Source organism: Neovison vison, chromosome 12 (assembly GCF_020171115.1).
Source record: "Neovison vison isolate M4711 chromosome 12, ASM_NN_V1, whole genome shotgun sequence".
In the NCBI taxonomy this organism is placed as follows: domain Eukaryota; kingdom Metazoa; phylum Chordata; class Mammalia; order Carnivora; family Mustelidae; genus Neogale; species Neogale vison.
Genome location: NC_058102.1, coordinates 101,923,483 through 101,950,432, shown reverse-complemented (window position 1 = coordinate 101,950,432; position 26,950 = coordinate 101,923,483). Strand labels below are relative to the sequence as shown.

At 57.1% G+C, this 26,950-nt stretch overlaps 3 protein-coding genes across 10 annotated transcripts in view; 2 read left to right on the top strand and 1 right to left on the bottom strand.

The window, feature by feature from the left end:
- NCAPD2 (non-SMC condensin I complex subunit D2) overlaps positions 1 to 6,429 on the top strand; it is a 31,143-nt gene extending 24,714 nt beyond the window's left edge. For both annotated transcript variants that reach the window (XM_044229242.1, XM_044229241.1), the window contains exons 19-32: positions 223 to 355; positions 445 to 529; positions 606 to 773; positions 1,017 to 1,186; positions 2,207 to 2,318; positions 2,390 to 2,513; positions 2,595 to 2,750; positions 3,617 to 3,794; positions 3,880 to 3,974; positions 4,427 to 4,507; positions 4,610 to 4,793; positions 5,487 to 5,613; positions 5,699 to 5,860; positions 6,102 to 6,429. In XM_044229242.1, the coding sequence (XP_044085177.1) occupies positions 223 to 355; positions 445 to 529; positions 606 to 773; positions 1,017 to 1,186; positions 2,207 to 2,318; positions 2,390 to 2,513; positions 2,595 to 2,750; positions 3,617 to 3,794; positions 3,880 to 3,974; positions 4,427 to 4,507; positions 4,610 to 4,793; positions 5,487 to 5,613; positions 5,699 to 5,860; positions 6,102 to 6,187 (1,861 nt within the window). In that variant the 3' untranslated portion in view covers positions 6,188 to 6,429. The remainder of the gene's footprint in view (positions 1 to 222; positions 356 to 444; positions 530 to 605; positions 774 to 1,016; positions 1,187 to 2,206; positions 2,319 to 2,389; positions 2,514 to 2,594; positions 2,751 to 3,616; positions 3,795 to 3,879; positions 3,975 to 4,426; positions 4,508 to 4,609; positions 4,794 to 5,486; positions 5,614 to 5,698; positions 5,861 to 6,101) is intronic.
- A 2,678-nt stretch (positions 6,430 to 9,107) lies between these two features.
- Positions 9,108 to 13,377, top strand: GAPDH (glyceraldehyde-3-phosphate dehydrogenase). The gene is made up of 11 exons (XM_044227464.1): positions 9,108 to 9,207; positions 9,486 to 9,526; positions 11,230 to 11,329; positions 11,415 to 11,521; positions 11,636 to 11,726; positions 11,862 to 11,977; positions 12,077 to 12,158; positions 12,357 to 12,508; positions 12,602 to 12,680; positions 12,786 to 12,967; positions 13,100 to 13,377. Exons 2-11 carry the CDS (start codon positions 9,504 to 9,506, stop codon positions 13,167 to 13,169), a joined length of 1,002 nt encoding a protein of 333 aa, XP_044083399.1. The 5' UTR covers positions 9,108 to 9,207; positions 9,486 to 9,503; the 3' UTR covers positions 13,170 to 13,377.
- Positions 13,378 to 14,247: 870 nt separating this feature from the next.
- Positions 14,248 to 26,433, bottom strand: IFFO1 (intermediate filament family orphan 1). 7 transcript variants are annotated; one of them, XM_044227722.1, is made up of 10 exons: positions 25,661 to 26,433; positions 21,633 to 21,693; positions 21,392 to 21,487; positions 20,583 to 20,723; positions 20,269 to 20,277; positions 19,467 to 19,648; positions 19,188 to 19,308; positions 18,813 to 18,908; positions 16,238 to 16,368; positions 14,248 to 15,344 (listed from the first exon to the last, which is right to left on the bottom strand). In XM_044227722.1, the coding sequence occupies exons 1-10, from the start codon at positions 26,431 to 26,433 to the stop codon at positions 15,242 to 15,244; spliced, it is 1,713 nt and encodes a 570-aa protein (XP_044083657.1). In that variant the 3' UTR covers positions 14,248 to 15,241. The 7 variants fall into 7 exon arrangements, with proteins under 7 accessions (XP_044083657.1, XP_044083658.1, XP_044083659.1 ...); XM_044227723.1 differs by having other exon boundaries at positions 19,467 to 19,624; XM_044227724.1 differs by having other exon boundaries at positions 18,813 to 18,905; positions 19,467 to 19,624.
- Positions 26,434 to 26,950: the final 517 nt, after the last annotated feature.

Below are 26,950 nucleotides of genomic sequence, written 5' to 3'. Positions count from 1 at the left end.
CCCCCGCCTGCAGAATTGATGAGATCATTATAGCAAGAGGCTCTGACACGGCTGAATCTCTTTATATAATGAATCTCATTATAGCCGTGTCAGAGCCTCTTCTGTAGTGCTCCAGGGCTCTCAGAAAGCCTTGCACCAAATCTGTTACCTACCCCACCTGGCACTGTCCCCTACAGAGTGCTGTTTCTGACTAGCTTTAACTCAGTGGCTTCATTCCCCTAGAGGAAAACCAGAAATTGTGGGAAGCAACTTAGACACACTGGTGAGCATAGGGCTAGACGAGAAGGTTCCACAGGACTACAGACTGGCCCAGCAGGTGTGCCATGCCATTGCCAACCTCTCTGACAGGAGAAAGGTATGTGGGGTCTCCAAACCCAGGAGAATAGGGATCCTCTTATCCACTTGCAATACATACCCATGTTTTGCCTTTGCTGTTCTCCACAGCCTTCTCTGAGCAAACGTCACCCCCCCTTCCGACTGCCTCAGGAACACAGGCTCTTCGAGCGACTACGGGAGGTGATCATAAAGGGTGAGCTGTCACAAGGGCCTGGGGCAGAATCGAGTCCCTTGTCTACACTGGGTAACTTCTCCCTTCTCCACTTCAGGCTTTATCTACCCAGACCCACTCTGGATCCCATTCAAGGAGGAAGCAGTGACCCTCATTTACCAGCTGGCAGAGGGCCCCGAGGTGATCTGTGCCCAGATATTGCAGGGCTGTGCGAAACAGGCCCTGGAGAAGCTGCAAGAGAAGAGTAGCACCCAGGAGGGCCCCAGTAAGTGGGCAGAGGGTCCCCAATGGGCAGCAGCCAGATTCTGCTGCTTTCCTTGTCGGGCCAGAAGCCTTTGCCAACACAGCTTCCTGCCACAGCCCCTGACCTCTCTCATACTATACTCTGTCACTTTTGTCACCCAGATCCGGCCTGTGAGCAAGGGGAAGAGCTTTCAGAGCTGGGTTTAAGGGCCCTATGAGACGTGCTTTGTCTTTTTCTCATTGCTTTCCTTCTCCCCTCCTCCAGAGAACACCCCCATGCTCCCCACTTCCCTGCTGATGAACCTGCTCTCCTTGGCGGGCGACGTGGCCCTGCAGCAGCTGGTGCATTTGGAGCAGGCAGTGAGTGGAGAGCTCTGTCGGCGTCGGCTTCTCCGAGAGGAGCAGGAACAGAAGACGAAGGATCCCAAGGAGAAGGTGAATGAAGAGCCTGGGCATATGGGTTTGTGTCCCATGCGTTGCCCAGATTTGTTTCATGGCCTGCGTCATTCGCATAGTCACATTGCCTCCTGGGGATCCCTGCTTTTCTACCCCTAAATAAAATGAGAAAGATGCTCTGCTCCTTGCTGCTGTTACTCTGGGAGACATTAGTGAGAACAAAGACAGAGCAGTCCGTTCACCGTCACCCAGGAAGGGAGGCTTTAAGGAAACACGGCACTGAGTTAGGGACCTCAGCCGGCAGCACAGGCTGCCCCCACAGAGGCTCTCCTTGTGAGGACAAGCACACCCCCGCCCTCCCCTTTCCCATCAGCCTTGGTCACTGGGCCTGCCACCTGATGGGAACTTTGTATTCTCCACTAGAGGCAGTGATGTCTTGCAAACCAATGAGACACAGAGCCTTGTAGCTGTAGAATAAGGTCTGACCTCTGTGACCTTGAACCACTGTCCACATGACCCATTTGTTGACTGTTTACAGGAAATGACATGTTTCTCTGAGGGATGGGTTCAGAGGTGGAGGAATATGCTTTGGCAACTTGAATATAAATGCCATTTGTTCCGTTTTGAATTTGCCAATTCAGATTTGGCAACATGAAAACAAAATACAAAGACCTAGTTCTTTTCCTATTGAATTCAGGAGTCCTCCCTCTGCACAGACGCATTTGAAAGGTGTAGGAGTGAGTGGTTGTGCAGAGCTTGCCTTTCCCCAGATGCGTTCCTGCAAAATGAAAGATAGTCTGGGTGAGGGGATGGGGGTGCCCGGGTGGCTCAGTGGGTTAAGCCTCTGCCTTCAGCTCAGGTCCTGGGATCAAGCCCCACATCGGGCTCTCTGCTCAGTAGGGAGCCTGCTTCCTCCTCTCTCTCTGCCTGCCTCTCTGCCTACTTGTGATCTCTGTCAAATAAATAAAATCTTTTAAAAAAAGAAAAGAAAGAAAGATAGCCTGGGATGAAGATAGATGCTGCCCCGCATGGGCCGTGATGCCTGGTTTCTCCCCTCAGCACACTGGCTCTGAGACCGCCCTGGAGGAGGAGATGGGACTGGCGGGCGCTGCTGCTGACGACACGGAGGCAGAGCTCATCCGTGGCATCTGCGAGAAGGAGCTGCTAGATGGTAAGACTGGCCGAGGGGCCTGCTCCCCAGCCGAGATAGCCTGTCCCAAACCGAGAGTGTCCTTCTGACAGGCACACAGGTACTGGCTGCCTTCATTCCACTTCTGCTCAAAGTCTGCAACAACCCTGGCGTCTATAGCAGCCCAGAGCTCTCCGCTGCAGCTTCACTTGCCCTGGGCAAGTTCTGCATGATCAGGTAGGCCCTGGGGAAGGAAGCGCCTGCTCTGAGAGGATGGGGATCGACAGGCTCCCTGATGGTCCTCTCCTGGCCCCCTAGTGCCACTTTCTGTGACTCCCAGCTTCGTCTGCTGTTCACCATGCTGGAAAAGTCCTCACTCCCCATTGTCCGCTCTAACCTCATGATTGCTACTGGGGATCTGGCCATCCGCTTCCCCAATCTGGTGGACCCCTGGACACCTCATCTGTATGCTCGGTAAGAGAGCCCTCATGACACTTTCTCTCTCTCTCTTTTTTTTAAAGATTTTATTTATTTGACAGAGGGAGAGAACAAAGCAGGGGGTGTCACAGGCAGAGGGAGAAGAAACAGGCTTCCCACTGAGCAGGGAGTCTGTTGCAGGGCTTGATCCCAGCCAGGACCCCCAGATCATGATCTAGCCAAGGCAGACGCTTAACTGACTGAGCCACCCAGGCTCTCCCCTCATGAGACTTTAGCAGGCCTTGCCAGCTCCCAGAGGCTGCAGTGTGACCAGTATTAGAATCTTTAAAACTGTATTTGTCTGGTCTTCAGCATTACCCTGAACATCTGCTTGATACCTGACCTGTACAAGCCTTAGCTAAATATGGCCCAAAAGGGATTAGTGCCTCTGTTCAAAGCCTTGGCTACAAGCTTGGCCTCTTTCCCCAGTCCCAGTTTTCTAACTTCTTTTAGAATGTCACATTAAGAAGGTGTAATAGAGGGGCGCCTGGGTGGCTCAGTTGTCTGGGTCTCTGCCTTCGGCTCAGGTCATGATCTCAGGGTCCTGGGATCGAGTCCCACATTGAGCTCCCTGCTCAGTGGGGAGTCTGCTTCCCCTTCTCTCTGTCTCCCTCCCTGCCTACTTACGATCTCTGTCTGTCAAATAAATAAAATCTCTTAAAAAGGGGGGTGGTAATAATACAGTGATACCTGGCTGTCTCAGTCAGTAGAGCATAAGGCTCTTGATCTTGGGGTCATGAGTGTGAGCCCCATAGAAGGGGAGAATTTACGTTTTTAAAAAAAAAAAAAAGAAGTAGGGGCAATTCTTGCTGAGGGCCCTTCCTGCCAGTGTTGGTCCCAGTGAGTTAGGATTTCCTTCCTAGGCTCCGGGACCCAGCTCAGCAGGTGCGGAAAACAGCAGGGCTGGTGATGACCCACCTGATTCTAAAGGACATGGTGAAGGTGAAGGGGCAGGTGAGCGAGATGGCCGTGCTGCTCATCGACCCCGCACCTCAGATTGCTGCCCTGGCCAAGAACTTCTTCAATGAGCTTTCTCACAAGGTGAGAGGCAGCCAGACAGCAGAGAGCTCACTGCTGAAGAAGCGGGCACACCACTGTCCCTATAACGTGACTCTCTCTCTCCCAGGGCAATGCGATCTATAACCTCCTTCCAGATATCATCAGCCGCCTGTCAGACCCTGAGGGAGGGGTGGAGGAAGAGCCTTTCCACACCATCATGAAGTACGTTTGCCTGGGCCTGGGAGCACATTTTTCCTGTAGCTCATCCTTAGGAATCAGACAGACCTGTGTTTGCACTTTGGCTCTGCTACTTTTTAGCTGCGTGGCCTTCAGCAATAACTTAACCTCTTTGCATCTGCTCCTCCTCTAGCAAATGAGGCCTGGGATGCTGGCCCCTTAGTTCTGGATCGAGTTTCTAACGTGGTAGGCACATAGGCATCCTCACCACAGGACAGCTGCTTTTGTTACGAATTTCCATTCTCGGTGAACATTTCTCCAGGGGTGGGGTGGACCTTTCTCTGAGGGCACAGGAAGAGGGCAGGAGGAACTGTGAGGCAGGCATGGGCCACGGCCGAAGGGATTCTCTCCCCGGCCAGGAGGGCAACAAAGGGCTGGTGCACGGGGAGGGATGGCTGTCCCTGGGAAATCACACGTCCAAATCTCCTGCTCCTTAGGCAGCTGCTCTCCTACATCACCAAGGACAAACAGACTGAGAGCCTGGTGGAGAAGCTGTGTCAGCGCTTCCGCACGGCCCGGTAGGCTGCTGTCCCCTGGGGTAGCCCCGAGGCCGTGGGAGCCTACTGAGGAAGGATGGGCCTTTACCTCTCTATCCCGCGACTGCCCCCTGCCGTCTGCAGGACCGAGCGGCAGTACCGGGACCTGGCCTACTGTGTGTCACAGCTGCCCCTCACAGAGCGAGGCCTCCGCAAGATGCTGGACAACTTTGACTGCTTTGGGGATAAACTGTCGGATGAGTCCATCTTCAGTGCTTTCTTGTCGGTTGTGGGAAAGCTGCGGCGTGGGGCCAAGCCCGAGGGCAAGGTGAGCCTGGCTGCCGGGCTGGTCCTCTGCACACTGCCGGGCCCGCCTCACCTGCCCTGGGCTGCCCTGCAGCCAATTCTGCAGCACCACCTGAGCCCAGCTCTTTCGTTTCTGCCTCCTGTTTCTTTGTCTCTCTCTCTCTTTTGAAATGGACTTCATTTTTTACAGCAGTTTTAGGTTCAAAGCAAAATTGAGTGAGAGGTATAGAACTCCTCCATATGCCCCCTACCCCCACCCACACGCACCACCTCCTCCAAGATCAACATCCCCCACCAAAGTGGCACATCTGCTACAATCGATGAACCTCTGTTGACACATCATTATCACCCAAAGTCCATAGTTTATCTTAAGGGTCACTCTCAGTGTGCATTCTGTGGGTTTGGACAAGAGTAATGTCCTGTGTCCATCATTCTAGTATCCTACAGTGCAGTTTTGCTGTCTAAGAAGTCCTCAGGGCTCTCCCACTCACTCTGTCCCCCCAACCCCCGGCAACCACTGATTTGTTTTACTTTTCCACAGTTGTGCCTTTTCCAGAACGTCCTATACTTGTAGTCACGCACTGTGAACCCCTGTCAGCTTAGGTTCTCTCTGTGATCTGCATTTCAGTTTTCACCGTGTGTTTTCATGACTTGTTTTTCATCATAGAAGTAACTGTGTTTCCAGGCCTGCTCTTCATGTCTTCTTCCCTTCCAGGCTATAATAGATGAATTTGAACAGAAGCTTCGGGTCTGCCACACCAGAGGGTTAGATGCAGTGGAAGACCTTGAGCTTGGCCAAGGGGGCAGCCAGAGGGCCCCATCAGCCAAGAAACCATCCACTGGTATGTGAGGCTGCCGCACGGGTGGAGGGATCCAGCCCTCCTCTGAGAGCTTCCTTTTTGCGGACTCTGTCTCTGCCTTTTCTAGTCTCTAAGCGGCACCAGCATCTGGCTTCTGCAGCCTCATCAGACGGTGACTTTGTCACCCCGGAGCCCCGCCGTACCACCCAACGGCATCCAGACACCCGACAGCGAGTTTCAAAAAAGAAACCCAGAATCGTCTTCTCGAGTGATGAGTCCAGTGAGGAAGGTACGATGCTCCCTCCTGGCCTTGGCCCAGAGGGAGCGTAACTTGGGGGGTGAGGCTGGTTCTGATGGGGTCCTGCTGTATAGATTTGTCTCGACCGTCTCACCCCGAGGTGTCTTCCCCTTGTGCCCTTTGGGTTTTGTTTCTTCTGCGTGGTCTGGAGCCATCCCACTTGTTCCCTGAGATCTACTTTTCACCATCTTTGTGACTCAGCTTTTTCTTATTCCTCCAATCCTCTGAGTAGAGCTTTCAGCAGAGATGACAGAAGATGAGACACCCAAGAAGACCACACCCATCCGCCGAGCACCTCCTCGAAGGCACAGGACCTAAGAGGTCACCTTGCCTGTTCCTATCCCTGCTGGGAAGCGTGTCTTGCTGGGTGACCTAGAAGTCCGTTGCTCTTGTAAAATACTTGTTTGCCTGTCTTCTTGTCTTTTTTAATATTTAATGGTCTTTATAATGTAAAGCATTTTTCTTAAACTAGCCCAACTGAACTGAATTGAGCTGCTTTCACCGGATTGTATGTCTCCCAGTCTCATTTCCTAGTGAATAAATATTTTTATATACTTTTAGATTTTCCTAGGCTTGTCTGTTTCATCTTTCATGTTAGTCCAGATGCAAGAGGCAAGGAGAGGATTATCAATTCAGAAAGAGGAGCCCGAAATCCTGGGGCCTATCTCAAGATCTGATAAACTCCATGCTACCCTGGTGCCTCATCTTCCCCTTCTTGACCTCCCCACACTGCACAAGTGACAGGATTGCTGCACGGTGGTGAAGCACGCAGAGTTTAGTCTCCAGGTAGACAGGCTCCACTTGGGGACAGTTTTGCCCTCCAGGGGCCATTTGGCAATGCCTAGAGATTTTTTTGTCATCACAACCTAGATGGGAGGGATGCTCCCTATCAGCATCTAGTGGGGAGAGACCAAGGCTTTTGCTAAATACCGCACAGTGAGAAGACAGACCCCACAACAGAATGATTCAGCCCAAAGTGTCAGTGGTTCCAAGGTAGAGAACCCTTCTCTAGACCCTGGGCTGGTCTGCGTGCTCCCCTCCCCCATTTGTGCTCCCTGAGCCTGTCACTGGGACAGGGGACTGACCTGGTCTCAGGGTTGATGGAAGGTCAGCTCCCCCCCACCATCTGTGCACACTGCCTACCAAGGCATCACTTTACTGTTCTAGGGTCTGTGGGAAGTCAGCCACATGCGGACACTGCTTTAGTTTGCCCACACCCTCAGCTCCCCAGGTCTGCTCTGCTGAGTCACCTGGACCATTAGGCAGTGAGCGTGCTCTCATGACAGCACTGGTGTCTTTGCTGCCATGACAACAGCAGGCTGCATCCGTAATGCTCCATGGGCACCGAGCTCCCTTTTTGGCAGAAGACAGTAATGAAAAAGGACATGTGTGCAGCAAAAGGGAAGATGGGACCTCAGAGGCTGAGAGGCGGGAAGGCTGAGGAACTTCTCCAGGCTCTTAGGTAGTGGTAGTGGCAGGGGAACCGCAGAGGAAAAGGCCCGGGAGGGGTCAGCCTGCCTCCTGCCGGGCTCTGCCCAGCCCCCACCGCCCCCTCCCCGGGCCTTGGCTCCTGGCCTCCTTGGTAGTGTGGGAGCATCGAATCCAGGGAAAGGGTTAATGGTGCTGGCTGAGCTAGGACAGAATAGAAGGGTTAGCAGCTGAGTCCCTACCCCAGGCCCCACCAGACCACCTGTGGTGCTTCCTACCTCCTATCACCATTAGGTGCTTTCTGGCCCTGCTCTTGGGGTTCGTGAAAAGACTGGGAACCAACCATGCACATGGCTGCCAGACAGACACAGACTTGGCTCTGGGGCCCCAAGGAGGGAGGGCAATCCTGGAAGGGTAAGGACTGCGGGGAGGGGGGGGGCCGGTTGCAGTCGGGGTGCAGGGGAGCGTGCTCACTGCCTTTTAAGCAAAGGTTATCACCAGGCGGGGCTAAACTTAGCCACAGGCTCTTCAGCTAGAAAAGGGGGCTGGTCTCAGGTTACGCTGGGCCAGCAAAGAGGCCCCTGGATCCCCAGCCCCCAGCACTTGCTGATGGGCCTTGTCCCTTCCACCCCAATCCCCTCTAAACCCTCAAGCGTTCTGAACGCAGCCTTTCTTCCGTCCAAAGCTGGCAAACCCCAGCGCAGCTGGGGCCCCAGACTGGGGAAGGAGAAGGGATCCCTCCCTCGATCTCGCGTGGGTCTGAGGGCCGGTTCCCACCTCGTGCCCAAGACGTCCCAAATTTCTCCCTCTTCTGGACTCCTCACCCTTCCCCCAACATCCCGGGGCGCGGGGCTGGGTAGGGGCGTCCCTGGCTCTGGGGCTGGCCGGCACGTCCCAGGATGGGGAGGGACTTCCGCCCTCACGTCCCGCTCTCCGGCCGGGGCTGGAAGCGGTGAAAGGGGCACTCTTTCCTGGCTCTGGCTGCACAGCACTCAGGTCTCCCAGGAGCGACTTTGTGGGAGGCCTCCGGCCTCGCGTCCTCCCCCTGCGGCCCAGCCCCGCCTCGGGGAGAGGAGGTGGTGCACACAGGGCCTGGTTTGTCCGCCCCAATTACCAGCCCTCCCGGCTGCCCGAGCTTGCAGGACAGCGTGACCTTCAGCGCAGAAACCGCCCCCACTCCTCAGCCATCTCCCGAGCCCTAGTTCTTCTCCAGGACCCCACTACCCAGTGCCAGTCCAGGCCCCCGGCCCAAGAGCCAGGGCCCGAGAAGGGGGCGGTGGGGGCTGGGCAGAGCCCGGCAGGAGGCGGGCTGACCCCTCCCGGGCCTTTTCCTCTGCGGTTCCCTCGCCACTACCGAAGAGCCTGGAGAAGTTCCTCAGCCTTCCCGCCTCTCAGCCTCTGAAAGAAAGGGGAGGGGGGGTGGCCGCGCACAACCGCGAGTGGTCCCGGCTTCGGCTCCAATTCCCAATCCCACCAGCTCCCAAAGCCCTCCCGTTCCATCTGTGAAGCAACTTTAACGGCTCTGGCTCCCGGAGGGCTTCCGTTGTCACCAGGAGCCTGATCCTGGGGTCCACAGTCTCCTGCATGCCCACGAGTGCCATTGGCAATCACCTCCTCCACTGAGCTGGTCTCTGTCCCCTCCCCCACTCCGTCCCTAGCCCATACGCTATGTGCGTGCACACTGGAAGAAGCAGGCGGGTCCAAAAATTTGGGCCCGGCTACTCCCGCCTTTACGGGTGCACGTAGCTCAGGCCTCCGCGCCCTTGGGCCGCGACTGGACGAGCCGGCGAGAGGCGGGGCCCGCGCCCCCACGCCCCGCCCAGGCGCTATAAATTTGGACTGCAGCCTGTTCGGATGCTCTCTGCTCTTCCCCGTTCGACAGACAGCCGCATCTTCAGGTGCAGTGCCAGGTAAAGCTCGGCAAAGCCAGACAGAGAGGGACTTCGAGAGAACGGGGCACGGCCCCGAAGGGGGCCAGGGGCGCTCGCGGACCCGGGCGGGGCTGCGCGGCCGCTTGTCGGGCGTGCCCGGCCGGACCTCCGCATTGCAGGGGCGGGAGGACGGACGTGCCCAGGCGCGGGCGGGGAATGGAGGCCGGGGGGGGGGGGTGGGGGGAGGGGAGGGCAGTGGCCGGACTGCAGCCCCCGCCCGCCCCGACTTTCTAATGCTCGCCTTTCTCTCCCCGCAGCCGCGTGCCCGAGCCACGATGGTGAAGGTCGGAGTGAACGGGTGAGTTCGGGGATGGGGCAGGGTGCGGCCCCGAGCGAGCGGGTTGAGGACGTGGGTGCGGTGGTCCTACCCCCCCCACCACCACACCGCAAGGAGAACTCAAGGTCGGCGCTCCGACCTGGCGGAGGCGGGCCTCGTGGCCCCCACCCCATTCCCGGCCGTGGCGGCTCCTGCAGTGCCACCCCTGCGGGTTCGAGCGGTCCGCCGCTATCCCGGCTTAAGAGCCATCCCCTAATCCCCCAGTCCCGGCTTTCTTTGCTTTCGCGCCCTGCGGGGTCACGTGCCGGGGAGGCGCCCCTCCCCCACCAGCCTCTTCCCTCCCCACCCCCCACCACGCCCGCGCGGCCCCGGGCTCCCGGGGCTCGCTTAGCTGGGTGCGCAGCCCGTCGGGAGGGCTCGTTTGCGGTAACCTTGCCGCCATGTTGCAACGGGGAAGGAAGTGAAGGAACCACCGTTAGGAAACCTCCCGTAGCTCCTCACTGTTCCTCCTTCCTCGCCTATGACTAAACCTCCGAGGCCTGCCCCGCTGGGGTGGAGTCGCCTCTGTCCCGTCGGCCAGGTGAGGCAAGGCTTCCCGCAGCCTCGTTCTCGAAAGAGCCTGACTTGAGAACCTGATCACACCCCTTAAGCTGCCAACCAAATTTCCCTCGGGGATGCTCTTCCTAGATGATCCTCTGATGAATCAGAAACGTGGGTTCGGGGGAGTCCTGTCTTGTTATTTTTTTTTTCTTTCTCAGGAGAGGTGTGGTAGCTGCAGCTTAGTGCCATGTCGGGGGAGCTGAGTCATGGGTAGATAGAAATTTTCCACCACAAAATGGCTCCTGTGGCAGCAGCCCCTTACATCTCACTGGCTCTCTTCGAAGCTCTTTTCTTCCTTTGATGCCTAGAGCTGACCCAGCCCTAAAAGGCAAGGCTATAAAGGTCACTGGGAGGATTAGGTGTCGGTGAGCCTTGGGAATCCTGCCCTTCTCCCTATTCCATCTTCCAGAAATCAGATCCCCACTCCACTCTAATCTAGGGTTAAATATAGCTGCCTGACCTTTCTGCAGTTCGGTCCTGGGTTTCTGCTCTCTTCTCGCCGCCCACCACCACCACACACGCAACACCTGTTGCTTCTGCTCCTAATTTCTAGAAGAGGGCTTGCAAGGACAGACATGTTAGCAAACTGGACTCCTGAGATTAGGGGGTTGGGAAGTACCCTTTTTTCCCCTCCTCGTTCCTTTTTGGAGGAAGGGATGGGCTTTCCTTGTCCAGTTAATTTCTGACCTTTACTCTTGCCCTTTGAGCTTGGTGATGCTAAGTGTGCAAGTCTTTGCTGCCCAGAGGGTGTTTCCTGAAGCTGGGCCAGACCAGTGCAAGCATTGTCAGGGCACAGATAGTGGGGGTGATAAGTGCCACGTGCCCAGACTGTGGGAGTGGCCAGACCATGCCCTGAGCTGCTGTTTCTCCTGGTGGGACTGGTAGACACTGGGAGTTGGGCAAGCGTTTGAACCTAATCACCTCTTGGGAAGGTTTCACTTACTGGCCATGCTGTCCTGGCAGGGTTGCGCAGGATAAAATTAGATTTCTTGGGACTAATAATGGCAGGGAAGTGCCATTTTCTCGCCCCTGGAAGGGGATGAGTTGGCCTCAGACTGTTTTCATGCCCAGGAGGCTTTTCTCTTCTGCCCCACTCATTCCTTCTTGCCCCTTGTCTTTCTCAGATTTGGCCGTATTGGGCGCCTGGTCACCAGGGCTGCTTTTAACTCTGGTAAAGTGGATATTGTCGCCATCAATGACCCTTTCATTGATCTCAACTACATGGTGAGTGCTGCCCCTGCAGCCGCGCTAGGGAGCAGAGCCCCACTGAAGCAGAGCCCCTCACTGCCCCCTCCCCCTATCCCTCCAGGTCTACATGTTCCAGTATGATTCTACCCACGGTAAATTCCACGGCACAGTCAAGGCTGAGAACGGGAAGCTTGTCATCAATGGGAAGTCCATCTCCATCTTCCAGGAGTAAGTGTGGAGGAGAAACAGGAAACGGGCTCTGAGGGAGGTACTAGGATGGGGTGACTACCTTGGGTACATGGTACGTCACGTCCCTAAATTTGGCGTCGTCTTACCTTATAGGCGAGATCCCGCCAACATCAAATGGGGTGATGCTGGTGCTGAGTATGTTGTGGAGTCCACTGGGGTCTTCACCACCATGGAGAAGGCTGGGGTGAGTGCCAAGGAGAGTAAGGGGGGGGGGAGGGTGTTGACCCTGGGCTCTGGTGTAGGTGTAGTGGGAAGAATGGGGACTGGGGGCTTAGACCAGGAAAGGAGGGCCTGGATTACAAGAACTTCTCCACTGCAGGCTCACTTGAAGGGCGGGGCCAAGAGGGTCATCATCTCTGCTCCTTCTGCTGATGCCCCCATGTTCGTGATGGGTGTGAACCATGAGAAGTATGACAACTCCCTCAAGATTGTCAGGTGAGCATGGCAGAGGGCAGAGGAGTGGAGAAGTGGTCTAGTAATTCTGTGTATCACAGGATGGATCTGCTTGGCCTTGACCTACCTCCCTCTTTTCAGCAATGCCTCCTGTACCACCAACTGCTTGGCTCCTCTGGCCAAGGTCATCCATGACAACTTCGGCATTGTGGAGGGACTCATGGTATGAATGATGGGGAAAGTGCCCCACGCCCATTGACTTCTCATCCTGGACTGCATATTTTTGCTTAGAACATGGTCCTGGGCTGGGGGCGGGGGCCACAGGGGTTTCAAGGTCAGGTGACTCTGTCCCTTAATTCTTCCCAAGGGTGGGTGACATGAGTACTGTGTAGGCCCTCACTCCTACCCCCCTCGTTTCCAGACCACCGTCCATGCCATCACTGCCACCCAGAAGACTGTGGACGGCCCCTCTGGGAAGCTGTGGCGTGACGGCCGAGGGGCTGCCCAGAACATCATCCCTGCTTCCACTGGTGCGGCCAAGGCTGTAGGCAAGGTCATCCCTGAGCTGAATGGGTAAGGTGCCTTGCTGCTTTTCTACCCTAGGGACTTGGTGGGAGGGGTGCAGTGCAGAGGAATAGTGCTGAGCCCGTTTCCCCTTGTCTGTAGGAAGCTCACTGGCATGGCCTTCCGTGTCCCCACCCCCAATGTGTCTGTTGTGGATCTGACCTGCCGCCTGGAGAAAGCTGTAAGTATGGGTTGGAAGAGGTGGCAGGCTAGGGATTGGGGGTGGTGGGGGGAGGAGAATAGCAAGATTGGAACTTGGATAAACATCTCATTTTTACCTTGTTAGGCCAAATACGATGACATCAAGAAGGTGGTGAAGCAGGCATCAGAGGGCCCCCTTAAGGGCATCCTGGGATATACTGAGGACCAGGTTGTCTCCTGCGACTTCAACAGTGACACCCACTCCTCTACCTTCGATGCTGGGGCTGGCATTGCTCTCAATGACCACTTTGTCAAGCTCATTTCCTGGTATGTGGGGCACCAGCGGCGGGCCGGGCTGGGGGTGGTGGTGGTAGGAGCAACACCTAGAAAAGTGACTAGAGTCTGGCGCCCTCTGGTGCCCAGTGTGGGGAAATAGCCTTTCACTCCTTGATCTTCCAGGTATGACAATGAATTTGGCTACAGCAACCGGGTGGTGGACCTTATGGTCCACATGGCCTCCAAGGAATAAGAGCCCCCTGAACCACCAGCCCCAGCCAGAGCAAGAGGAAGAAAGAGGCCCTCAGCTGCTGGGGAATCCCTGCCCCAACTTATCCCCTAAAACACTGAGAATCTCCCAACCTCCACTGTTTCCATCCCAGACCCCCTGAAGAAGGGGAGGGGCTTGGGGAGCCCTACCTTGTCATGTACCATCAATAAAGTATACTGTACCCAGCCAACTCCTTGGGTGTTTTAGCTTTTTCCAGTGTCTGGGATAAAGGGAGCTATGCTGAGGGCCAAAAGAAATCCATCTTGCTGACAGTACCCAGGGAAGGCCCAGCACACACCAACCAGGTGCGAACTCTGCCAGAGGTCTTAGGCCTAACAGGAGCATCCCTCCCAAAGGTATAAGCACTGCATTCACTTTCAAGGGCCATTGGTCTTGGCTTTGGCTCAGTATCCCTCCAAGGCCCATAGGTGCTACATGACTGGGATGTGATCCCTTTAGCAGACAGGTTGTTTTGTCACCAGATGACCTGGTGCCTCTGTCTGAAAGCTGTTCTGTTTGCAGCCAACTGAAGGGTAACCTTGGCACAGGAAGTCGGCTTTGGAATTGGGCTAGCAAGTCTCGTGGCCTTGATTGGTTACCAGGCCACTCTGGGGCAGAGCCCTAACGTGGAGGACAGCTGAGTGCCAGGGGGCAAACTCCACTCTGCCTCCCAGCTGTGAGGTCTGGCCTAAGTTTCTTGCTTTAATGTGCCCTAGTTACTCCCATCTGTAAAGTGATAGGCCAGTGCCCAGCCCCTCCAGGTCTTCTAGAAGGATTCTGTTCGGTCAGCTGTGTAAGCACTGTGTACTCGGTGATCAGGAAAATGAGGTGAACCTCCACCTCTAGGACTTAAGAGGGGGTGTGAAGGGGATTAGTGCTGTCCTGCAGGGGAGGCTTGGGGCAGAAGCACAGGCTACCCCATATAAGACTCAATTTACATACAACCTCCTAGGCCTTTACTTTCACCTGCTTGTGTGAGGGGAAGAAAAGCAGGGCGCAGCTCCCAGAACGGATTGTGTACCTACCGCCAGAAAGTGCTTAAAACAGGGACACAAAAGTGTTCAATAAATACTCTCCAGTTTGATTATTATTAAAGATTACATTCCAATGACCGCTCGGCAGTCAGGCTGACACCTCATTCACGTGTCCCTAGTTTCTAACAAGCTTTTCCAAGTCTGGGACATCTCAGCCTGTTGCTCTCAGTGGTGTGACCAACAGGGAGGCAGCACATCTTCAGCTGATACTGGAAGAGACTGAGACCCTGAATGCACACGCACGTGCTCACACAACTCACACACACGCATATGTAGCTTCACCTTTTTCTCTGCCATTCAGTGCTGACTGGGAAACGAGCAAGGGCTTCTGTCTCCCTCCATGATGCTGCACCAGTCAGCTCCAGAAGCCACCCAGCTCAGGGTGGGGGCACTGAGACCCCTGAAGGCAGGCACTGTCCTGGGGAAAGGATTGCAGCCAGGGCACTGCCATCCACAGGCAAATGGCCCTGAGCACTTGGAGAGAGGAGGGAGCGCGCCCTGCCCATTCTGTCCTTCCACCTGCAGGGTGGAGCGAGGCCCTCTCCCACACACAGCCTGGGTTCCACAAGCCATGCAATGTCCAGCCTCATCCACTTCATACCAGTGCCTGGGCCAGTTAGCACCAGTACAGAATCAGACCGTAAACGGGCTTGAGGCCACAGAACTGGAAGGAAGATCTGACAATCACATTCCTTACTCAGAGGAGAAAGTAAGGGGCCACGATCACTGGCAGCATTTTAGACATGAGAAAGTAGCAGACACCCACACATGAAGGCAGGAGATCCCCTGCTGTGGGGGGGAGTCACCTAGGACGGTCCAGCTAAGCCTTGCTCCAGACACTTTAGAACCCTGGAGACCAAGGTTAAAGGCAGGAAGCCCAAGGGAGGAGTGCCCCAGTCCCCAGGGGAGAGGCTTGGTGCAGTGGGACGGATAATATTCCCCTCTGTGAAACCCCCACCCCTCCCCTCCGTGAGTTCGCAGCAGGGTGGGGCCCTTGGGCTCCGAGCTGGAGGTAGGTCCCTATCTCATGGAGCTATCAGATGAGACATCACGATCGGAGTCCTCAGCCTCGCTTGGCGGCGGCGGGTCGCTAAGCGGGACCGCAGTGAAAGCAGGAGACTTTCTAGAAAAAAACACCAGCTGTCACCTTGGGGCAGGCAGGAATCCTGACGAGGCTGTCTAGCATTCCTCTCTCCCTTGGCCTTATTCTTGGGCAGGCTGGTGAACACCATCTCTGATGAGAACAGGTGGGCCACAGAGGTGAGGATGGAGGCAGGGTGAGAGAAGCGGGGAAGGGGAGGGAAAGCTCTTGCACCCCACCGTGATGGGGGATATGGTCCCTGTATTTATCTTGGGGACTCTGGGAGGCTCAGAGTTCAAAAATATCTCAGATCACAGGGGCACACCTAGGTGGCTCAGTCACTTAAGCATCTGACCTTGGTCAGGTCAGGATCCCTGGGTCCTGGGAGTCTGCTTCTCCCTCTCCTGCTGGCCCTCCCCCCACTCATGCTTTCTCTCTCTCTCTCTCAAATAAACAACATCGAAAAAAAAGATCTCATACCACAGTATGAGAGATGTTGCCTGAGTCCAACTGCACAGGCCAACTGCATAAAGCTTGCCCCAGCTTTATGTCCATCTATAGTATTTTGGGGACTTTTAAAAATTTACTTTTTTGTAGAGGCAGAACGTACACAGGGCCAAATGCACAAACTATGGCCCTGACTTTAGATACAAATCCGCCACCACACCTGTTCTGTTCCTCGGCAGTTCTGAGCTGCTTCTGACCAGGGAATCCCCGAGGCTGGTGGTACTAGGAGATCTGGGCCATCCAGCCATGAACAGACGCACACCCATCACCCCACTGCTGAGGGACAGAGGCCAGGGTGCCCCCCCCCAAGAGCCCCACATCCAGATGGGACTGACCCTCAGGCTGTTCAGGACCAACCCTCTGCATTCCCTCCCTGCACGGGCCCCTGGTGGAAGACATGGTGGAAGACCTCCAGGGCCGGTCCTCACCGGTCTCCCGACTGCGTGATGAGCCGGCGGCAGGTCTCCATCTGCACGTCCAGCCCCCGCTTCATGCTGCACATCTCCATGTACTCATGCAAGTGCCGGTTCATGTCATTCTTGGCCGTGGCCAGCTCCAGCTGAGGTGGGGAGGGGAAGGGCCCTGCAAGTCAGCAGGGCCCCGGCCTGCACCCCCAGGAGGTGAACATGCCAAGAACACTGCGGGGGGAGGGGAGGGGTTCCCAGGCACCCATGGGCAAGGCCTCAGATTTAAAAATCAGTCAGCCCAGCAGGAGGGGACCTCCTGTACTGTCACTGCATCTAGCTTTCCCGGGCATCTTTGCCTGCAGAGGAAGGCAGGGGTCTCTGCCACGGGCCTGCCTTCTTGCAACTGATCCTCCCTGATGACAGGAACCAAAGTGCGGGCAGGACAGAGAGCCCGGGGCAGCTGTCCATGCAGCCTGGCTCCCTCCCTGGGCTTCCTGCATGGCCCTGTGCACCACTGCACCCCGTCTGTCTCCCTCACTCATTCGGGTGCTTCTGGAAGGCCGGCCATGGCTTATTCATCTCTGCCTGCACAGGCCCAGCACCACGCTGGGTGACTTAGAGAACTTCATGACAAGCCTCGTGGCACAAAGGAGACCTGCCTGAGTGGCTCAAAGAGGGTCGATCCTCCCCAGAGGGCTCTCTGGGCTCTCATCTCTCCTGTGAGCCATTCGCAGCATTTCACTGAAAGGCTGTGGCCACACCCAGCGCCCCAATGGTTAGATGTACCCCGATTCAAGAAAGGTTCCATGGTGAAAATGTGGGCTCAGAGATCAAGGAAAAAATGGCCTCCCTGGCAAAGGTAGGGCTGAGAGGCAGGGCGAAGGCGGGAAAGATCTGGGCCAGAGACAATCTTGGCCTCTCTTTGTTTTGGGTACAAAGGATGGGGGGCCAAACAGAGAGGCTGAATAAAATTACTGGGCGGTGATCTGCTTGACTGCCCCAAAGCAAAGATAAAGGGTAGGAAACTCCCCGTGAATAATCCGAACTGGAAAGAGGAAACCACCCAGAACTAATCCCAACTGGACAGGGAGAGGATGGGAACTCAGAGAAGGAAGTAAAGGGGTCTCAGGGCCCGACAGACGAGATGGTGGCACCGGTGGGGCAGGAGCCCTAGTGGGCACAGCTCACACAACAGCCAGGGTTCCAGAGCCAGGCCATGAGGGCGGGTCATGCGACTGCTCAGTCAGGAAGACAATAGAGGTCACTCACCCGCTCTTGTGAGGGCTGGCCACTGCCACCACCCCAGCTTCTCCAGCTAAGGAGAGCGGGAGGGGAAGGGGCCAGCTGCCAGAGCCCGTCACCGGCGAGGACAAAAAAGACAGAAATGAAGTATATTCTACCCAAAGACAAGGCTAGGACCGCCACCAGTTGCCTCTACATATGTGTATGGGTCCCCTTCACACGTGAGGGAAGGGAGCCACCACAAGCCAGGAGGCACCCAAGAGCCTCCACTGAAACCCTCAGCCTTGCTGTGAGACTGGAGGGCAGGGGAGGGCTTCGGCTCAAGGGACTGGAAGGAGGCAGGATGGCAGGAATTCCCTCCCACCTTCCATGAGTCACCAGGGCCAGCAGCATACCCAAAGCCCCCTGTTAGCTCTCAACACCTCTCCTAAAGCCATCCTCCTGCAGGACAAGAGGGAGCCTGCCGGATGGGTGTCCTGAGTGGACAGAAAGTGGCCCTCCCCTTCCCCTCCTCCATGGGGAGCAGACACCTGGCTGCCGGCCTTTAAAACTCAGCCTGTCTGCCTGTGCAAGAAACAAAAGCAGGTTCAGCTTCAAGGAGCAGGACCGAGTGATGTGTGTTGGGAGAACGCGCAAGTAGGAAAATCACCGGTCGGTCCCTTCTCAAAATGCCAGCAGTGTGAGAGCAGCAAGGGCATAAATAGGCCACGGGGGCTTAAAAAGAGGACAAGAGTTTCAGAAGCCCAGGGGCCTCTTCCCCACGCCAGAGCACTCAGGGCTCCAGGAAGGGCCCTCTCCAGGAGTGGGAGGCTGCCGAAAACAACGTCCTGCCCCGCCGCCCTGCAGCTGCCACAAAGCCGCCCTTGGGCCCGCACACCTAGCTCCAGCTTAGAGCCCTACCTTCCCTTCCCCACCCGGGAAGGTTCCTCCAGGCTAGGGAAGGACCACAGAGGTTCCTTCGTCAGGTGAAGGGCTGAGCTGAAGAAACAGCAGAGTTCGAGTCCACTCAGTAGCCTCTGCTATGGCCCTGACAGTAGGAAAACTAATAAGCACTATAGCGCCAGGCAGGAAGCCTCCCAGGCTGACAGCCCCTGCCCTCAGCTCCTCGCGGGCCTCACTTCCTCCGATCTTCAGACAAGCCTGTGAGCAGGTAGGATCGAGAGCCCGCCCAACAAATGAAGAAACAGGCTCAGAGGGTGCAAGCAGCCCATGAGCAGTTGCAAGTGACAGGGCTGAGACTGGAACCCAAATCTGCCTGCCGCGCAGAACGAGGTCTTAAGGCCCCTCCCCCACAAGAGAAAGTGTCTGGGGTCCCCCCAATCCCCGGTCGCAGCTTCAGACACCCCAGCCTTACCTCTATCTGGTCAATGGTTTCCTGATATTCCTTCTCCCGGGTTTTAAACAGGGACTCCGTATCTTTAATCACCTTCTCCAAACTGTCTTCCTGCTGCTGGAGCAAAAAGGAAAGCAAGGACGGGGAGGCCAGTGGGGAGGGTGGGATGGGGGCATTGCACAGGGCCAAGGTGGGGAAGAGAGAGAGTCCTGTTAAAGGAAGCTGGAGACAGCCCAGAGAAAGGAAAAAGGACGAGGGGAGACGCAGGCAGAGGATGAAGGCCACAAAGGGGAAGCAGCAAGGAGTGCAGGGAGCAGAGGGGAGGGAGGGGACAGGCGGCCAGCTGGGGGTCTGGGCAGGACTGGCAGGGGCCCTGAGGCTGGGAGGGGCCGTTACCTCTCCCTGTGCCTCTGCGGCTGCCATGGCATAACCTGAGAAATCCTCCCAAAGCAGCAGGGTCTCCTCAGTCTCCTCCCAAGTCAGGCTGTCACAGTCGTCCTCAAAATCATACTCCCTCCTAGAGACAGGGAGCCCGCCGTCAAGGAGGGCAGGGGCTTTTCTTCGGGCAGCAGCAGGCGGCTGTCAGGGCGTTGGGCAGGGCAGGGGGTGGGGGGTGCCTCCGGCCTCGGGGCAGGGGTGCCGCTGAGGGGCGGGCCTGCAGGACTCGGGACTCACAGCTGGCTGAGCATGCGCTGCATCTCCTCGTTGATGCTGAGGGCTGTGCTCTCCTCCTCATCCCCATCGGGCTGGCGGGGCCCGTCACTCTCCGACAGGGAGGTGTCCTCCTCGATGGCAGCCTTGCGCTCCCGCTTCCGCCCCCCCATGGATGGGACCTTAATGGGAGACAAGTGCAGAGACTACAGAGACGAGGCCGGGTGCGTGAGGAGAAGGGCAGGTGGGCAGGTGGGCGCCGGCGGTGGTGGGGGAATGGGTGGGGGGAGGGAGAAGCGTGAATCAGCGGGAGGGCAGAGTGGACAGAGAGAGAAGACACAGTTACAACGACGGGAACAGACACCGGAGTTACCGAGAGACAGGCAGACACACACGGATGGGGGCAGGGCTGCAGACTGAGAAGGAAGGAAAAGGAGAAACAGAGAAAATAGGGCAGTAAGATCAGGAAAGAAATGGCCCGGGGCAACCACATCAGATGTGCAAAATGGCTACAGAGGATTTATTTTCTTAAAAAAAGAAAAAAGAAAAAAAAGTCCTTTCTAATGAAATGACCAAACTGAAAGGAAAGTTTGGGGCTGCAAGGAGGAGGTGTATACAAAGGAAAGCCTGAATCACACATCCAGATCTGGAAAGTCGGAGAAGGGGCAGAAATAAATGAAGCAAAGGGGGAAGAGCAAGGAGAACAGACACAGGAGTAAAAATCTGGGCCCAAAAGCCCAGTGGGTCAAAACTGAAGGCCAAAGGCCTAGGTGACTTAGAAACTGGGACTGGGACATTAAAAAGCTTGCATGAGAGCAAAACTAACCAGCTTCTTCTGTGGAGAAAGCAAGAGAAGATGAAAGGAAGAGAGGAGAGGAGGCGGACAGAGGAGAGAGAGGGGGAGGGGAGAGATGGCGTTAGAGATGGCTTCCGAACCTTCTCTTCAGAGGCTGTTCCTTGCCCCCCAGCCTAGTCCCACTGAGGGGCCCCGGTGCCAGGGTGAGGCCCCCAAGAAGGAGGGGCCGACGCTGACCCGGGGGGCAGGGGCAAGGGGGCAATGAGCGCCCCTCCCGTGAGGAGCTGAGGCACTGGGCAGGTGCCACAGGGGCCGGGGGCCTGGGAGCAGCCCTGCCCCCTCACCTGGAACATCTTGATCATGTCCTCGCAGTTGCGTTGCTGAGCCACGTCGCACAGTTTGGCGGTGATGTCGATGCGGCGACAGATGTCCATATCTACCTTCATGGCCTTTTCTTGAATCTTTGTGTCCAGCTCAGACAGGTTCTGCCCAGGGAATGCGGGGCGCGGTAAGACAAGGCCCAGTGAGAGCCTCATCCTTCATGTCACACACTGCTGCTGTGTGTCACTCTTCCTGGATGCCCTCCCCACAGCATTCCCACGCTGCGCAGGCCACGGGCCCCCTGGTCGGAGGGGGAACCCAGGAGTGCACGGCCCAGAACCTGCAGGGGCTCCCCCCAGGACTTATGCTCCCAGAGAGAGAGCCCACTGGGAGCTCCAAGAGTGGAGGAAGTAGTGCACGAAGAAGAATGGCTACCACTTATTCAGCCGAAGTCAGGGCCAGCACGCCTCTAAGTGCATTCTCATCTCTGGACTTGCCCTGCAAGGTACACGCCCTTATGACCCCATTCCGCAGAGAAGGGGGACAGAGCAGAGAAGTGACGGAATGCAGAAAGCCCCCCCTGCAGGCCAGTGGCAGAGTGGGGATCTGGGTCCTTAACTGCGGCTTAGGGCCTCCAGGAACGATGAAGGCCATACTGCCCCCTGCACAGGACACCGACACCGAAGCTTTGGTTCCTGCCTTTCCTCTTGAACAGGTATGGGGGTGGGGGAGCAGCGCGGCGTGGTGGGTGAGGGCTGTGGCCAGGAGAGCCACAGGCCCAGACCAGAAAGGCCTGCTCTGCCGGTGCCAGGCGCGAGGGGGCCGCACTCACGTTGCTCATGAGCCCCTTGAAGACCACAAGCTCAGCCTTCAGCTGCTCCACCTTCATGGCCAGCTCCTCCTGGCAGGCATCAGCCTCCTGGGCTTCCTGCAGTCAGGGAGAAAGCCCCATGAGTGAGCCATGCCGCCCGTGCGGGGGGCAGGTAAGGACACGGAAGGGCCAGGAGAGGACTGGGCCGGGGGCCAGTGACAGGATGAGGGGACACGGCAGGGTCGGCGGGGGAAGCCCTCACCTCCTGGAGCTCGTTCACTCGCTCCTGCAGCTGTACCCGCACAGTGTACTCCTCTTCCCACCTGGCAGACATGGGGGACAGGGAGGGAGCCTAGGTGCGGGGTCCTGCCCTGCCCCACCCCTGCAGCTCCCTGCGCACCCCCCACTGCCACTCCCACTTAGGGCTCTCTCTCTCTAGCTCTGCTGCCCTCGGTGTACAGGAGCCGTGGGCAGGACCAGCCGGCGGGCTGCAGCTGTCGGGTGGCTCCACACTTCCTGGCACGCCAGCTGTCTTCCTGGAACCTCCGGGCCCCGCCCCAGGAGTCGTACTTAAGAGCAACCACAGCGCCTGTCCCACTAGGGCTCTGGCTCAGCCAGCTGCCCAGCTGGCCTCCTCCCCTCTCGTGCCCGTGCCAGACCCCCAGGCCCGCCGGCCCAGCCCCCCACCTTTGGGGGCCCAGATCCGGTCTCCTGCCTCCTGCCCGCTCCAGCCCAGGGCTCCTCTAGCCTGCTGCCCTGATGCTTGTGGTGCCATTTCACTGGGGAGAAGCAGCTGCAGGACACACGCCACCGCAACAAGGCTGGTCAAGAGCCTGGTAGGAGACACTCAAAGTCTGTCCCCTGGCAAAGGTCCAGAAACTGCCCCCCCCAAAACCCGGAGCCCCTGCACGGGAGCCCTGGAGAGGAGACGGGCCTGGCCCTGACCCATGAAAGCAGTGGAAAGCAGGAGCCTGCAGGGTCCCAGGCACCTAAACACCGAGGGTGAGGGCAATCAGAGTAGGAAAAAGAGCCTCATTCATCCGCTGGGTGGGAACTAGCAGCGGCATCCCCTATGCTCCAGGATTCTGAAACTAGGAGCACAAGCAGCTAAGAGGACCCCCTTAGTACCCCCCTTGCTATGCAGGGCCAGGGCTTCCACTAGACGGGAGTCCACAGCAAGCCAGTGCACAGGTCATGGTGCAGCAGAGGCAGAAGGGCCGTGCTGGAATGGAATGCTGCAGGAGGACTCAAGACTCTGGGCCTGGGCTGGCAGAACTTCTCAGACCCCACTCAGACAGCCTATCACCTCCTGCCACTTCTTCCAGGCTCAGAAAGGAGGGCACGGTACCATGAGACACACTGCAGGATCAGAAAGGTGGCCAGAAGCCACAGAGAGAACGGCAAGAAAATGAAAGCCTGACGGAGCAGATTCTGCAGACGTGGGACTCTATCCTCCCTGCCCCACCTCCATCTCTCCCCCGCCTCGCCCTCTTCTCCCCACTGGGCTCTGCCCACAGCCTCTTCCCTCCAAGCCCTCCTGTTCCTCACTGGGCTCTGCACTGCAGTGTTCCTAATAATAACTCCCCAACGTCACCCACTGCCCCTCCCGCCTGGGCAAGGGAGAGGCAGCCGTTTCGGCCACTACCCGGCCAGCCTGCCATGCAGCCCAGCTTCCCGGACTCTTGGCTCTCTGCTCCCCACCCCCATCCCTGCTGCCCCCATGTCATTCCTCCTTTTGCTCTGGTATTCTCCCTCTGACGGTCGGGGCCGGTGAGGGGTCCCAGAAGCATCAAGTAAAATAGTTTCACAGTTCAGACATATTTATCTTTCCTGGGCCTGTGGTTTCTTCATTGACAACCTGAAGCCACGGGACGCAGTGCCGTCATACCCTGAGTCTGTAAGCCCCTGGAGGAAGCAAGCCTGGCAAGGGGACAGCGACCCTGGGCAAGATGCATCGGGAAGGGCAGAAAGCAGCAAATTCCGGTAGAAATTTAAGTAAGGAAGTTAGGGGCGGATTGAGATGAACAAAAATATTACAGAGTTTTAAAAGAATCTGAAAATAAATTGCCTGGAAGCTAACTAGAATTCTTTAAGGTTTATTTATTTATTTATTTATTTATTTTTAGTAATCTCTACACCCAACGTGGGACTCGAAATCACAACCCTGAGGTCAAAAGTCACATGCTCTCCTGACTGAGGCAGGCTGGCGCCCCTGGAAACTTACTAGAACTCTATTGTTTTGCAGCCAGACTTTCCCACAAACAGGTTCCTTCTGACCTCCATTCCAATCTGGTCTCACTTTCAAGGTTCCCTTGACAGGGGTAGAATTTGAGCAATTTCCATGTGCTCTACCTTCACTAAAGACCTCCCTCCTAAATAAATGGTACCCTCGAGCAAAGTGAGGAAGCAGGGGCCATTCCCACACTGGAAGCCAGAGGCCAGGATGAAGGATGAAGCGGTCCACCCAAGGTGGCGCACAGCAGGGGAGCTGAGAACAGAACTCAGGAAGCCTCAGCTCCTTCCCAGTTCAGTGCTCAGGCTATACCCATGCCTTCCGGGCCACAGACAGGAGCTACGGTGTTTTCAAGGGAACAGAACGAGGGCACAGGATCTGGGGTGGAAGAATGAGGAACCGCCAGTGTCACGTACCACACACCTCTAGCTGCGGGGCCCTCTGCACAGCAGCGTGCTGCAGAGCGATGAGCTCACCAGTCCCCAAGGAATAACTCTCTGCTGCCCTGGACAGCTGGACCAAGGACAAACACTCTTTCAGTTAAAGAAAAACAAATACCCGAGAACAGCAGCTGTTTCTATGGTTAGGCATTCCAGAACTGTCTGTGTTCGGCCACTGAGCGTTGTTAATTAACTCCTGCAGGGACAGGGGCTGGGGCAGGGACTGGGGCAGGCTGGTTCTGGGGGCAGGTGAATGATGGCTTTAGAACTGAGACTCCCAAAGCACTTATAACGTGGGCTACGTACAACGAAGGAAGCCAGCATGAAGAAAGACTCAGCGTCAGAAAGACTGCTTATCTGCAATCTGCTAGACTCTGGCTGGTTACAGCTCCCTGAAGGCTGCCCCCAGACCCAGGGGTAAGCTCCCGGAACATTCAGCCAAGCCCCAGAGGACACACCAGTATCGGCCACACAGGGCTGCCTGGGTAGTTCCCAAGCCTGCCCACAAGGGGTCAGAGTAGCCAATGAAGAGGTTAAACCTGATGGCTCCCAAAATAAAGCCTTCTCCAGACCTGTCATCTTCCTCCTCAACCACAGCATCCGTGGCAGAGGGCTGGCTGTGCTCGTGCTTCTTCCTAATGGCCCGGGTTCTCAGGCCTCTAAGGATATACAACCAGCATCAGCATCACGTCCCTTCTCCTGGGACCTGGCTGCCCTGCCAGTCCCCCGAAGAAAGCCAAATCCTCATCCTGGGTCAGCACCGGGCCTGCCCCCAGCTGCCTTATACTCACAGGGTGTGTCCAGATTCTCAACTTTTCCGCGCACTCGGTTCCTCTGCTGGCTTCGCTCACATTTCGTCATCCTTTGGCTCCTTGCACTTTCACAGATCTGCCGCACCCACCCCCCTGCAGCTTCCACAAGCCCTATGAGGACCAGCAGTCCCTTCCCCTTTCCCTAGGGAATTCCTTTCCCCTTATCTCTTTACTTTTCTTTTTCTGACTTACTCTAAGCAATGTTCCGAGGTCCCAGAGCCCTTCCTATGGAACTGGTGTAGGCACCCAGTTTCCATCAGCATCACCTTGGGAAACCCAGAGCAACCGCAGGATCGCCCACTGGGAGATGCAGCCCCCCGCCCTTCTAATTTCACTTAGACTCCCAAGTGAAAGCTATATCCTGATCTCTTACTTTTGACCGTATGTGGCATCTATCACAAAACTGCTCTGAGGGCTGCCCTGGAGAGGCTAAGTAGTACCCCAGATGTCTACCCAGAGGTAGACTGAGTCCCTTTCACACCGCACACAACCCCACGGTGAACCCAGTCATCCAAACACTGCAGCCTAGATGATGAGACAGAAAAGCCACAAGAAGAATATGTATGCCCCACAGTATGCAGCTCTGAGGATCCTTCTTCCGGTCACCAGTGCGACTTCTGCATTCCCTGTGGATTCCGGACTTCCTGTACCCAATGCCATCTGTCTACTTCCAAGCTCCTCCTAACGCAGCAGGAACTTTACTCTCATCTTACTCCTCCCTATCTCCTCTCCCGGACCCACACCTGGTCCCGGCCCCATGTGTGCCATGACACTGAGCCCCGTCCCCACCTTCCCGGTCCCCTACCTCCGCTTGTACTCGTCCCGCTCGCGCTTCACTTTAGCCAGGACGTTGTAGAGCGCGCGGATCTCGGGGGTGATGGTGTCGATCTGGACGCCCACCCCGTCGGGATGCACCCACGACAGGCCAGGCCCTTGCACCAGCGTGGGCTCCAGTCCCGGCCCCAGCCGGCGGGCGTGAGAGAAGGACCAGATGGTGCCGGGCATGAAGCGGGCAGACGAGGAGTAGGAGGTGGAGGTAGAGGTGGAGGGCGACGAGTGGCAGGCCGCGGAGGGCACGAGGGGGCTGGCTGGCGAGCGCGCGGGCGACCCCAGCACCCGCGCCGAAGGGGTGCAGACGGCGGCGGGCCGGGCGCTCAGGGGCAGCCCTAGGGGCCGGATGGGGCTGACGAAGCCGGTCTGCACGGCCTGGTCGCGGCGAGCCAGGCCCCGCCGGCCCTGCTTACCCTCCTCCAGCGCCTGCTGCAGCTGCTTCTCCAGCAGCCGGTTGCGGCGCTCCAGCTCGTGCACTTTGGCCAGGAAGCAGCGGAACCGGAGGTTCAGGGTCTTGAGCACGTTGATGTTGGAGCCCAGGTCGTTGCGGAGAGCCATGGCGGCGGGGGGCGCCGGGCCCGGGCCGGGCGGCGAGTAGGCAGCCGGGCCGGGCGGGGCGAGTGGCGCTGGGGACACGTCCCCTCCCCCGGCGAAGTGGTCGCCTCCCAGAGGGTCCCCCAGCGGCCCGGCCAGACCCTGCTGCTCCTGCTGTAGGAGAAAGAGGTTGGGGCCGAATAACGGATTCATGGCTGCGTCTTCTGCCGGGAGACAGAGACCGCTACAGAAGCAGGGATGGAGGGCGAGGGAGAAGAGCCAATAAGGCGCCAGAAGGACGCGAGGGGAACCAATCAGACGGCCCGACGGAAGGGGCAGAGGTCAGGGGGCGGGGCGGGGCAGAGAGGAAGCCAATTAAAGGTTCAGTTGGAGGCCGGCACCTGGACCTTTCCGGGTCTGAGGCTGAGCGGACCCCGTCCATGCTCCCAAACCAGGGTGACAGAAATATCCAGGTCCTTCAGTATTCCATGGGTTCTGGTGGCAGGATGCCCATCCTCCCTACACCGCTACTGCCCTCCTGTGGTCCCCAGAGTCCAAACACCCTAAGCTCCGACTCCAGGACTCTCCAAGACTCTCCGGCCCTGGACCCTGAGGAGACCAAGGGAGCCCAGGAGCCTGAAATGGATTTCTCAGGATACCACACTGCTTCCTCTCTTCAGAGGGGGCCCTATCCCACCCTCCCACCACTACTTTTAAAGCAGCAAAGTGA

Coding starts and splice junctions, on each gene's coding strand:
- IFFO1 (XM_044227722.1), bottom strand. CDS start 26,433: ATGAATCCGTTATTCGGCCCCAACCTCTTTCTCCTACAGCAGGAGCAG. Junction 21,694..25,660: donor CGGGACGAGTACAAGCGGAG/GTAGGGGACCGG, acceptor CATGTCTGCCAG/GTGGGAAGAGGAGTACACTG. Junction 16,369..18,812: donor AAACCATTGACCAGATAGAG/GTAAGGCTGGGG, acceptor TCCCCACCTCAG/CTGGAGCTGGCCACGGCCAA.
- GAPDH (XM_044227464.1), top strand. CDS start 9,504: ATGGTGAAGGTCGGAGTGAACGG. Junction 12,159..12,356: donor GCATTGTGGAGGGACTCATG/GTATGAATGATG, acceptor CCTCGTTTCCAG/ACCACCGTCCATGCCATCAC. Junction 12,681..12,785: donor CCTGCCGCCTGGAGAAAGCT/GTAAGTATGGGT, acceptor TTACCTTGTTAG/GCCAAATACGATGACATCAA.